This window comes from Balaenoptera borealis (assembly GCF_965194805.1).
Source record: "Balaenoptera borealis genome assembly, chromosome: 15".
Taxonomy (NCBI): Eukaryota; Metazoa; Chordata; class Mammalia; order Artiodactyla; family Balaenopteridae; genus Balaenoptera; species Balaenoptera borealis.
In genome coordinates, this window is record NC_138871.1 from 70799459 (window position 1) to 70811555 (window position 12097).

The 12097-nt window shown below is 55.1% G+C and overlaps 1 protein-coding gene across 4 annotated transcripts; it reads right to left on the bottom strand.

The window, feature by feature from the left end:
- Positions 1-828: 828 nt before the first annotated feature.
- KHK (ketohexokinase) lies at positions 829-12005 on the bottom strand. Of its 4 annotated transcripts, XM_082357268.1 has the most exons (9): positions 11375-12005; positions 7928-8044; positions 5752-5886; positions 5429-5563; positions 3503-3575; positions 2626-2772; positions 1493-1581; positions 1198-1355; positions 829-1111 (listed from the first exon to the last, which is right to left on the bottom strand). In XM_082357268.1, the coding sequence occupies exons 1-9, from the start codon at positions 11464-11466 to the stop codon at positions 1026-1028; spliced, it is 1032 nt and encodes a 343-aa protein (XP_082213394.1). In that variant the 5' UTR covers positions 11467-12005; the 3' UTR covers positions 829-1025. The 4 variants fall into 4 exon arrangements, with proteins under 4 accessions (XP_082213394.1, XP_082213392.1, XP_082213391.1 ...); XM_082357266.1 differs by lacking the exon at positions 5752-5886; XM_082357265.1 differs by lacking the exon at positions 5429-5563.
- Between the last annotated feature and the right edge of the window lie 92 nt (positions 12006-12097).

Here is a 12097-nt window from a genome sequence, read left to right on the forward strand (position 1 = left end):
GTACACACTGGGCATCATGCTGGGCATTTTACATATTGTGATTTTATCCTCACGATAATTCTATGACCAGGCATGCACCATTTGACAGATGAGGAAATTGGGGAAGATGGAGTTCAGTAATATACTCATGGTCCCATAGCTAATTAAGTGGCAGATTTGAATTCAGGCCTGTCTGAGCCTAAAGCCCATACCTTTTATCACATTCTATGGCCTCACCTCCCTGCCCCAACTTCCATATGGAAATTCGCCAATTCCCATATGCCCTCAGACCAGGTCTCCCCCAGGGAAAGCAATGCTTTGTATTCCAGGTCACATTTGTGGCTGAGGCACCGCCTCAACTACAAGGCGGCTCCGAGCGTGGGGCGGTCAGGCTCGGGGGCAGTCACTGGGGAGATATTTTTGGACTGCAGAGGCTCCGCCAAACCAGAGTAGGCTCCGTGCCCGCTGGCCTGTCAGGTTGGCTCAGCCACGTGGACACTCTTGTGGCCACTGGAGTCTTGTGACAGAGCTGGGGCCCAGAGGAGCTTTTCTCATGGCTTGTGGTTATTTGGAAGGTTCCCTGGGGTGCAAGGGGTTAAGTCTCCTCCCCCACCAGGAAGGCTGGAAGTCTGGCCCTCTACCCTGAGCTGGGCCCCCAGCAAGGGCACAGCTGGTGGCAAGCCTGGGGCACTTCCTGCTGCTCTGGTCTGGGTGGCCCTTCCTCTGGGCCTGGGCAGGAGGTGAATTTGGGGAATAGAGAAAAAAAGGGCGAAGGACTGCAGGATCAAAGCCTCCAGAATCCCCAGCCAGAGCAGCTCAGACATCAAAGACAGACTGCCAGAAGGAAGCTGGCTCTGGGGAAGATTTATTTGCTCTGCAGCTCTGCCATGTGAGATGCCAGGTCACAGGTGGAGCCCTCCCACGGCCTGCATCCGCCCAGGGGGCAAGGCAGCCTGATGCCAGCTGGCCAGAGAAGAGAGGGCAACGGCAGCCAGTGATGCTGGCCTGGGGTGGGGTGTGAGCCGGTGCTTCCTGCCACAGGGCCCTCACACGATGCCATCGAAGCCCTGCAGACCACACTTCTTGCCCGCCACCTGGCAGCCAAAGCTCAGTGCCTCCTGCATGCTCTTCCCTGGAGGGAGGGATGAACAGCCAGATCAGCCTGGTCTTCTGGGCAGGGGCAGGCCCCAGCCCCGGGCCTCCTGCTGGGGTACTCACCCTGGGACAGGCTGAAGATGACGGACGCGTTGAAGGTGTCTCCGGCCCCCAGAGTGTCCACCACCTGGGGCGGTGGGAAAGCGTCGGAGTGGAGCAGCCGTCCATCAGGGCCCAGGGCATCGGCACCCTCCTCAGCCCAGGCACAGACCAGCGTAGCCCTGTGACACCCTCCACTCAGCTGGGTGTTAGCCCAGCCCTGGCCCCCAGCCTCATTATCCCTCCCCGGGGCAGACCCTGGGGGCCAGGCTCCCTCACTCCCCGTACCCGGGCCGCTGCCTGGCTTCCGCTAGCTCACCCCTTCCTCACGCGACCGTACAGGCCCCTCAGGGCCTCCTCCGCTGACTGGAACCCAAAGTGCTTGGCCACATCTTTGCTGACAAACACCTGTGGGCAGTGGAGAGAGGCTGCCAGTCACCTGGGCTCTACCCCAGCTGCCCCTCACGACCAGCAACCTGCTCCTGCACCGTGGCCACCGACACCCCCAAGTAGCACCTCGCTGTCCCTCAGGAACAGGTTTTCATACTTGCTCAGGATATGCTAGGAAACAGCCATGTAAATTGTGACACAAAAGCCCCAGCCTATTCTAAGATCAACGAATTTCCTCACAATTGAAAACCCAGAGTGAGTCTTGAGGTCATCTTGGGGCGCAATCTACAACTGGCAGGTAAAACCACGGCTTTCAGGAGGGTTTCTGTTCTGTTTGGCTTTCCGCATACAGCTATGCCCTCTAGGTCTGATTTCTTCATCTTTAAAACAAAGGGATAGGGGTTCTAGAGCTTCCTTAACACCAGCTACATATTAGAATCACCAGGGTGTTTTGTTAAAAAATACTTCAGCCCAGGCTTCACCTCTACCAACCAAATTAAAAAAAAAAAAAAAAAAAAATGAGGGTGGAGCTCAGGCATCCACATCATTTAACGTGCAGCCAAGGTTGAGGCCCAACGAGCTTCCACTGTGATGCCAGGATCATCATCCCGATTCCACTTACATTCCAAACTTACCACGGGCAAGTCCCCCTCCCATCCTCCCTCACCCCCTAGTGGCTCCCACCCCAGAACTGGAAGGCACCTCGGAGAGCTGCCCCATCCTGTCATCTGACAGAGGAAAAGACAGGAGGCCAAGGGAGGAGAGGCTTCCACGCAGGCTGGCCCTGAGGCTGGCTGTCTTGGCCTTGACCAAGCCCTCTGGCTGCCTTCACACCTATGCGCCCACTGGGGTGGAGTAATTCTACTCCTTGTCCACTGTTGAGGCCTGCACCAGAGCCCTAAGCTAGAGGTCTGCCGCTTTGCTTTGCCCCCACCTGCCAACATCACCAAGCTGCAAACTGCCATCCTAAGTGTGACAGGCAGGACAAGGGGACACTCGGACTCCCTTTAAGGACCAAATGAAGCTGGATGTGGCAAGTGGGGGGCCGTGGGGGATGCTTACCACGTCTCCGTAGCCTAACAGCTGGTACAGCTCCTCTCGCGGCTTCTCCACCTCCACAGACACCTGGATCTTCTGCTCCGGAGGCTGCCTGGCGTTGTGCTGTTCTACCCGCTGCAGCATCTTCACCTGCTCCGATGCATTCCGGCCCTGGGGCAGAGCAGGGCAGGGCAGGCAACTCAGGACCACCTGGGCGCTGGTCTCATTCTGCCTCATTAATCCTTCCCTGCTGGAACCATGGGTGAGGGGGGAGAGGGGCCAGGAAGGCTGGGCCAGAACCCCATCCTAAGCCTCAAAATTCTAGTGCTATTCTGGACCTTGGAGACCTTATTGACCAGCCCTCCCACTTCAGATGAGAAGACGAAAGAATAAAAGAGAGACTTTCCTAAGGACCTACAATAAATTAAATGACAGGGCTAGGATTAGAACTCAGGACTTCTCAAGGTTTCCTCCCACCTAGACTCCAAAACTTCTCTTGGAATGAAGATTCTAGTTCCCTTTATTTGGGAGCTGGGTCAGGCCCTCTCATTCCTGCCTCCCCAGAGGTAACGGGTCAGGCCTCCCACAGCCAGGCTCCTGCCAGAGGCCAAGTCCAGAGGAGGTGGGGCAGCCTGTAACACAGAAAGCACCAGACTTTGCCTAGAGCCAGCATCCTGCTTCTGGCACCTACATCCTGCTGTGTGACCTTGAGTAAATCACCCAGTCTTTCTGGGCCTTAGTTTCCACCTGAAAACATAAAGGAGGATGGAGAGGGGGTGAGGGGGGTTGGATTCATTGATCTCTAAGGTACTTCATGGTTCAAAGAAACCAAGAAGGAGGCAGAACATGTGGAGGGGCTGGCAGGTTGAGGCCCTCAAAACACAGGTAGGGCAGGGCTTGCCTCAATGTGGATCCACTTGAACCGGGTCAGGTCAACCTTCTCAAAGTCTTTAGCAGACACATCTGGTAGGTTCCTGAGTCGCAGGACAGAAAGGACAGAGAAGGGTCATGGTGAGGTCAGCCAGGGCCAGGATCTCTAACTGGCTGCTAGGGCCCCTATGCCTGGCGCTGCCTGCAGCATGGCAGGAAGCTGAATCTATAGCACATGCTTCTGAGGCTTAGCTCCAGGACAGACCCTGTCTCAGGCTAAACTCGAGACCACTCCTTGCCCTACTCAGCTCCATCCAGACAGGGGGCTGGAGGCAGTTTCCTAGGGTGCCCCTTCCTGTGTTTGAGGCTGTGATATTATCTAAGGGCAAACTCAACCACCACATATGTCAAGCAAGGGACCAGTTCTGCGTGCCTTGGAGACCATATCTCCCAAAATGCTTTCAGCGCACCAGGGACTACAATTCCCAGAATTCCTCTTGCCAGCAGCACACACAGCTACCACCATGCAGTGCCCCGGGAAACTACAAAGGCCACGCCGTTCTGCCTGGAGCTCGGGTCTGGGCCCTCTCACTTCAGGCACCCCAGCGGTGACAGCAGCGCTGTCCTGAGTTTGGCAGCTCCGTGTTATGACCCTGAGATCAAGGTTGGTGCTTGAGGATGAGTTTATTTTTGGCTGACTTAGGTGTGGAGACCTGGGAAGGGTCCGCCTTGACCTTCCTTGGCCAGAGACCTACACACAGCCAGTGTCCTCCCCTCCATGTTCTGTGCCAAATCCTCCTCCGATTTAACTAGCTGGGTGACTGTGGCCTTTCTGAGGTGCTTCCCCTTTGGTAAAGGGGACCGAACCCCTAGTCTCGCAGGCCTGCTGCAGCTGGAGATAATGTGTGTGGATATGCCTGGACCGAGGCCAGTGGGCAATAAACATTTCTCCTTGGAGCTCCTCTCCCTCCCTTCCCGTGAATACCCATGTTGTGTCCCTGATCAAAGATGCTACAGATTGTTGCTTAATGGGCAGATGACTAGGGTTGCCCAATGGGAAGATCGTGTCTAGCATGTATGCCTACCCACTCATTCACTGGGACACAAAGAGCCCAGGGCCACTGGTTATAAATCTTGTTCTAGGATGACTGCCCCTCCCGCAGGTCCAGTGGTCATGCTGGGCAGCAGGGACAGTCAGAACCCCAGGGCAGTTGGGCTTGGGCCATCTCTGCCCTAACAGAGTACTTGGCACACATTAGGTTCTCAGTAAACTAAACCTCTGAGATTTTTCAGGAGGGAATCTGGGAGAGATGAGAAGGGGTCTCTCCCTGGAAGCTTGGGACCCTAAAGGGATTCCCCTGCCCTGCCCCAGGTTAGCAACACATCAGATGGCCCTGTTCTGCTGAGCCAGTGTTCCCCTTCCCTCCTTCAGCAATGGCTGTGAGTGGTGTGTGGCATTTGGTCTGGCTTCATTATGCTGGGACCTTTGGGGTTGCTCATCTCTTTCGAACACCCAAACCTCAGCTCCTGGTGCCATGCTGCAGGCTGGCAACTCTGGGGCTGACCCTGGAAACCCCAGTGGGCCCCCTTCAGGGCTCAGGATAGTTTGAATCACATCTCCCATCCCTCTGTCCTCAGAACAATTTCCCCGTACTCACACCCAGGCTGCTGATTGGCTGATTATGGAGGAATCACATCATAAATTACAGTTTGCACAGGCCTGCCCGCCCATCCTTGGTGTTGACCAAGGCCAAGTCGCCAGGCAGAGCAAAGCCCATCCCTTCCCACCTCACTTCTCCCCTAATTGAGAACAATTCCGAAATCACTGAACCGTTTGGCATAGGGACAATTTCTGGTACAAAGAGAGAGGCCACAGAGGGCGGGCAAGTGGGCTGCCCACGTGGCAAGTGAGGAGGCTAATTGGTGGGCTGTGGCAGGGCAGGCCAGGGGGCCTTACGTGTCGTAGAGCACAATGGTACGGGAGCCATTGGAGCTGTTGACGATGCAGCAAGAGCACGGGGCTTCCCCGCTACTCTGCCAGGCCACCTGAGACACGTCCACGCCCCGCTGCCTGAAGTCAGCCACCAGGAAGCTTGGGGTGGAGCCCGAGCCGAGGGAAGGGCAAGGAGACACAGATTAGAGGCTACCAGGGGCCTGGGCCTCCCGCGGGGTGGGGAGCGGTGCTGGAGCACGCGGGCCTTGGAGAGAAGGGTCCTGCTCTGGGAGCTGAGTGATGGCAATGGCGGCGGCAGCTGGCAAGGCGCAGACAGATGTACAAACCTGTAGGCATGTAGGATGGTGCGGCTACCACTGGCCTCGCTGCTGATGACTGTGGAAATGGGGACGGAGCCCGTGGTCTGAAAGACCGTGTAGCGTAGGTCCACGGAATAGCGGCGAAGGTCGTCCAGGACAAAACTGCCAGGGCGGAGTAACCCGGGGAGGCGCAGTTCGACGGGGGTTTGGGGACTGGAGGGTAGGTGGCAGGGCCACCGGGGACCCTGGGGTGCAAGCAGAGGGGCTGGGATGGGACGGGGAGTCACTGTCACAGGCTGTGTGGAGGCAGGAGAGGCAGGAGAGCATGGCTGGAGCTTAGTGAGAAAAACCCTAAGGGACATTCTTTTAGGTCCTGACTGAAGCAAACTCCAACCCTGACCCTGTCCTTCAGTCTGACTCAAGCTGGAAAGGATTTGCTCACGTTCATAAAGCTAGATGGGGTAGACTTGGGACCTTGAACATGCACCCTGTTTGAACCAAGCAGGTGAGGGCACTGTGGCCCGCATCATGCAAGGCCCAGGCAGTATTAATAATTACCAAGGTGACACTTTGTCCCCCAGGTGCCCTCTGCTTGCTCATCCCCATGGTACTGCTCTCTCTGAAGTCCTTCCAGTCCTAACATGATTCCTCTCCTTCTACACCTGCCTCCACGATGCCCAGCCAGGAAGTGGTGCTGCCTCGGTGGGCCGGCTCACTGCCCTCTCCTTCCACAGTGGCAAGCCCTCTCAGTGCCTGAGGCCCCTCAGTATAGACTGGGTCCAGGACTCTTGCTCAGAATCCCCTCCACTCAGAGTGAGCCGGGGGGTGGCCCCTCAGGAAGACTGTACCAGCAGAACAAGGAGGCCATCCCACCCCTCCCAGCTCTTTGGAAATGCAGTGTCCTGTCACCAGGAGCTGGCAACTACGCCCAGCAGCCCAGCCACCATCCTGACCTTTCTCACTATGGCTGAACCCCACTTTCGGCAACACCAAGGCTGGACAATACAGATTTGTATAGAGGTACCACGTCGGGGCATCGTTCCTTGTCTTATGTCTCAAGGATCCTTTAAATAGTAGCTTTCTCACAGCATGGAGAATATGATTTGGTTTTTGCCAAATAACTTTTTGCACCCACAGTGCCAGGCACATGGTAGGTGCTCATTCAGTGTTTGTTGAACACATGGGGAGAATTTGGAATGGCCCAGCTATCAGCATGATTGCCACACAAAGGTGGGTCCACCACCCCAAAGCAAGAGGCACGGTCTTGCTCTAGCTGGGAGGGAAGGCAGCTGCTGAAGAGGGCTGACAAGTGAGCAGCTGTTGGCTCCGGGTCCCTCTGTCTCCCATCACAGGGCAGGCTCTCACCCCATTATTTGCTTCGTGCCAGTTCATAAGGAAGGGAATCTGGCTGCGGCTTGGGGCTGGGCTCTGGCAGCAGCCCCTCTCAAACCAGGGTTCAAAGGGCTGTGCTTTACAGGCCAGCAACCTGGCAGCCTGCCCCTGTGCCCACAGTGGGCAAAGTGGGCCTCACCGCCCTGATAAGCGCTTGCTGAGTTGGCAGTGCCAGGGGTCAAAGGGCTCTTGGGTCCCTGCAGCAGCCAACATAGAGGAAGTGTGTGGGCCACTACGGGCTGCAGCCTCCTAGCCGATGAGCTGGGAGGCATGGGTCTGGGCCCAGCTTTAGCACGTGGCATCCGGGTGTCCTTGGGCAGGGAGCTCTCGCTGCTTCAGTGAACAACGGGGACACAATCACTGGCCCTGCTCCCTCAGCTGGGAAAGAAACTGCAGGCCTGGACCCTGGGACCGTGGATGCAGGACATCCCCGAGAGAGGGCAGGTACAGCATGTCCCTAACTGCCTTCTGCCACAAGCACAGGCAGGATTAGGGACTTGAGAAGGGCAAAGTCACATCCACCGCAGAGAGTCTGTTGGAAACAAGGAAGAAGGTGGGAAGCCGAAGCAGGCTCCAGGGACTGGCCAAGGAAACAGGCTGTGAAAATGAAACCTTTAACAGGAGCAGCATTAACAACTGAGCAGCAGATAAGCCACACCAGGGAGGGTCTGGGATGCTGGTACTCCACTCCCCACGCCCCACCCATTTCTGGTGGCCGCAAACCGTTTCTCAGAGACCGCCCGCCCAGGGCCAAGGCTTCCTTCTTCTCCCCCCACCCTGTGGGCCACCCTCCCCTGCTCCCTCCACTTACTCGGCAACGTGGCCCGGGGCCAGCGAGCCCATGAAGGCACAGGGGGCTCCAAGCAGGGAGAGGACAGTGCAGGAGTTGGATGCGTTGCCTCCACGCTGCCATCTCTGGGACAAGCACCTGCAAAACACAAGGAGGGTCCCTGCAGATCCAGCAGGCTGGGGCTGGGATAAGCAGGGCTGAGCCCTGAGTAGGGCCCACAGGATGTAAAAGCCAGGCGATTCCCCTCAGAAAGCATCCAGGCCAGCCTTAGGCTCAGCAAAGGGAAGAGGCTCAGCTATTCCCCAGCCCAGGCTAAATTCAAGTTCACAGTGATTAATTTCTATCTTGCACCTATTCTTAGGACATCAGGAAAGCACTCACTCGGGCCCATCACAATTTGAGGGTCCCACTGACTCTGGGTTACTTCCTCCTTTGTTACAGTGTCCCCCCACCAAGCCTCCTCCTTGAGACCTGCCTCTTCCCAAAAGTGGCAAACCTCCTGCTGCTCCTGTCTTAGGAGAGACCACTTCAGTAATAACTCAGATTAAAATAATTAAGACAGGAAGCAAACCCGGACATTGTGATCATTTAAGAAGGTTGTGTGTGGTAACTTTTATGATGACAAAAGTTAAAAAGATTACTGAGTGAAGACCAGTTTTTCTCCATCTTTGTTCGTTTCTCCTTTTTTTTCAGCTTTATTGAGATGTAAGATGTAATTGACATATAACATTCTGAAAGCTGAAGGTGTACAACGTGATGATTATGATATACATATATTTTGTGAAGTGATTACTACAATAAGGTTAGTTAACACATCCATCACAGTGCATAGTTACCTTTTTTTTTTCTCCATCTTTACTGAAAATCTAATGAAAGGAAACTAAGTCAAGATACACCTGAAGGGCTTCATTGTCATCATCAACAACAAAAATGATAACTCATGCATACATAGTCAAAGCACTTGAATGGTTTCTCATTTGTGCTCCAATAATACTGTGAGGTAACAGTACAGGCTGTTATTTCTATTCTTCCAGTTCCAAAAAGGATAATAATAACTGTGGCAGCTTACGATAAGGGGAACAAGTACCGAAGAACTACTAATTAAGAGAAATAAATGAAGTAGCATTTTTAGGCTAGGGTATATTTGTACACAAAGCTTAACCTTGAAGTTCCCTTCAGCCTTGGGAAAAGGGGACCATGATCTCATTAGAAAGAAGGATACTAATCTGCAAAGGGTCAAACATTTCTCAAGCTATGAGCTTTAGAGAAATTTTCATGCAGAGAAGAGAGGAGAAGCCTGGAGGGACTGGACTTGCTCAAGGTCACAACAACAGTTAATGACAAAGGTGATACCAGAACCCGGGTTTCCTGACCCCAAACCACTGCAAGTGCTCTGTATTTCTGAATGGAAAGTAGTTGGGTCCCAGCTTGATGAGGCTTCAGAGAAAGGGTATACAGTTTTACTCTGTGGAAACCCTTCAAAGTTATATTGACGCCCAACTTTCTGTGCAGAAATGCTCTGCTGAGCATGAAGATGCTTTCCAGAAGGTCCTTCTCAGCCAGGACTCTGGGAGGGAGGGCCATTCCTCAGGGGTCTGGCCGAGTTCCAGGGGGCAGCTCCTGAGAGTCCTCGGCTGCCAATGGAGAGAGCCTGGGAAAGGTGGGGCTCAGATGCTGGGAAGGACTGTGTCCCCACTCAGGTTTGCCCATCGGGGAGGCACAACAGAGTCCAGGAGCTGGGCTGGGTGGGATGGGAGCACAGGAGAGAGGCCCTGTGGACAAGCAAACTGCTCCACAGAGGAGCAGAGCCATGGGTCTGGCAGAGGGGGGAGATACTCCCTGAAGCGCAGGGAGCACGGAGGGTCTCTTCAGAGAGGCACCTCGCTTAGTGCCCACCTTCGGAACCAGCTCCCGTCAGGGTGGAACTAGCAGGCTCTTGTCCTAGCCTCCCAACATGAGTAAGCTCAAAGGCACTGGGACTCAGCTCTAGCAGAACAAGTCGTCTGGGTCCTCTGGAGGTCCTCCACAGTTCTTGGAGAAACTGTAGCCCCAGAATCTGCACTGTTCTCCGGAAAGTAAACTTGACTCCTCACTGGGCACCAAGTCCCGGGGCTGGCTTGACCTTGGTAGGTGGGCTAGGTCCACACAGCAGCATACCCTTGTGCCTCCCCCCCACTGTCCCTGCACCTTTTGCCAGGGGCTGTCACCTCTGGCAAACAAAGCAGCCCAAAGCAAAGGGTCAACTCCATGAGGCGGGCAGCAGCAAAGGAACAGGGAGCACCAGAGAGGGCGGAGGGCTGCGGCACTAGCATCAGGACGCTTGAGTTGTGACTACCGCTCTGCCACTCATCAACCACGTGGCCCCTTACAGAAAGTGTCTAATTTCTCCAAATCCTTAGCTTCCTCATCTCTAAAGAGAGGATGTGACTGATCCCTACATGCTTCCCATGGGCTGCTGTGAGGAAACTATGTAACAATGCCTGTGACAGTGCTGTGTGGACCCAGGGCTCTCCCCTCAGTGAGCGTCCTGGCTGTGGTTGCTGTAGTGTCTTTCCCGAGTTCAATCTTGAACTCGCCTTGTATCCAGTTCTTGGCTGAGACAAGTGAGGGCCAAGAAGCAGTTCTTGCCCGTATTCTGAGCACCAGACTGCACCAAGAGACAGCCACGGATTCCACCACACAGAAGTGTCTTGGGATTACAGTGTAAGGGTGATCAAGAGTAAATACGGGAACCAACAAATGACTTTTCAACTTCTACCAGACAACCAAGAAGGGTCTCTTCCACTATGTTGTTCACTGAGTATTGTAAAAAGGACTTCTGGTAAACTTTTGGAATTCGGCACCAGGGAAAAGTCTGTGTGGCTCATGAACCAGCTCTACCCATAACTCACAGCATCTCCAAATTTGCCTGCCGTGCCAGCAAGCCCTGAGCTACAGTGAAGCTCAAACATCATGGTTTTGAAAGTCCCTGAACAGTCTAACTGCACATACTTCTTATTGTAAGCTACCTCAAAAAAATTTTTTAAAAGACACATATGAGATATATATGTGGTAAATAAATTAGAAGTAAATGCTGGTGATAGGTAAGTGCACAGTTCTTGTTAAAAAGAAAAAAACTGGTTCTGCACCTTCCTAGCTGTGTGCCCGTGGATAAATAACTGCGTCTCTCAGGGTCTTTACTTGCTTAGCCTACTCGGTAAAATGGGGATAATGATGTCTGACACGGTCCCAGGGTTGAAATGGGAACTGGAGAACACAATGCTATCCAAAGCCTGGATCTTACTACTAAAGGCCTCAATTCTTTCCCCAGGTCCCGGGCAGAGGGCAGGGGGCACCAGCTCCCAAGGCGACCTCAAGGCCTCGCTGCGGGGGCCCCCTCCCGCTCGTTAGCCGTGTAGTCTTGGCCGCCTGGCACAACGCGGGGCTGCAGCGGCCCCTAGGGTCTCCGAGGGGCCCGGGCGCCCCTACCTGCTGTCCGTGTCCTCCTCCGGGTATTTGTCCATCACACTGATGATGTCCAGCGCCACTAGTCCCACGCACAGAATCTGTTTCTCTTCCATAATGCTGCTCCCGGAGCTTTCTGCCCGCTCGGCTGACGGGGTTCCTCCCGGGCTCTGCCTCTTATCCAGGAGTATCGTGTCCCAGCTCCCAGAGTCTGCCCTGGCTCCTCCTCCGCGTCCCGAGCTCCTCCTCCAAGGAGCCTCCTGCAGCGGCGAGGGGTGCAGTAGGGTGCAGTGGACGCAGCCGGGCTCTTGCTCCCCACGCGCATCGACCCCAGCGGGCCTGGGAATGCAGACCCCGCGGTTTTGGTCCCCGGCCTTCCCTTAGCAGGTTGCGTGGCCCAGGAGATGGCTACGCCTTCAAATTCTCGCCCTCAGTTTCCCCACTTGTCAGACGGACTCCGAGCTAATACAAATCTCTCTAAAGCTTAGCTAGGCAACCTCATGAATGCCAAGAGAAAGCGCAGCAGAAAGGCATCCCTTGTCCCGCCTTCTCCTGCACCCGCGGATCCCTCTCCAGACCCTAGGCCCGCGGGGTTGAATCTGGCCTCGCAGCTGCGGCCCGGTCCCCTGCATCCAGAGCCGCGGCTCGCGCCGTCCCTACTGCCCCGCCCCGCCCCGCCCCCGAGGCCCAGCCAATCCCAGCTCGAGGCCTCGCCTCCGCCGCTGAGCAGCTGGGGCACTCAAGATG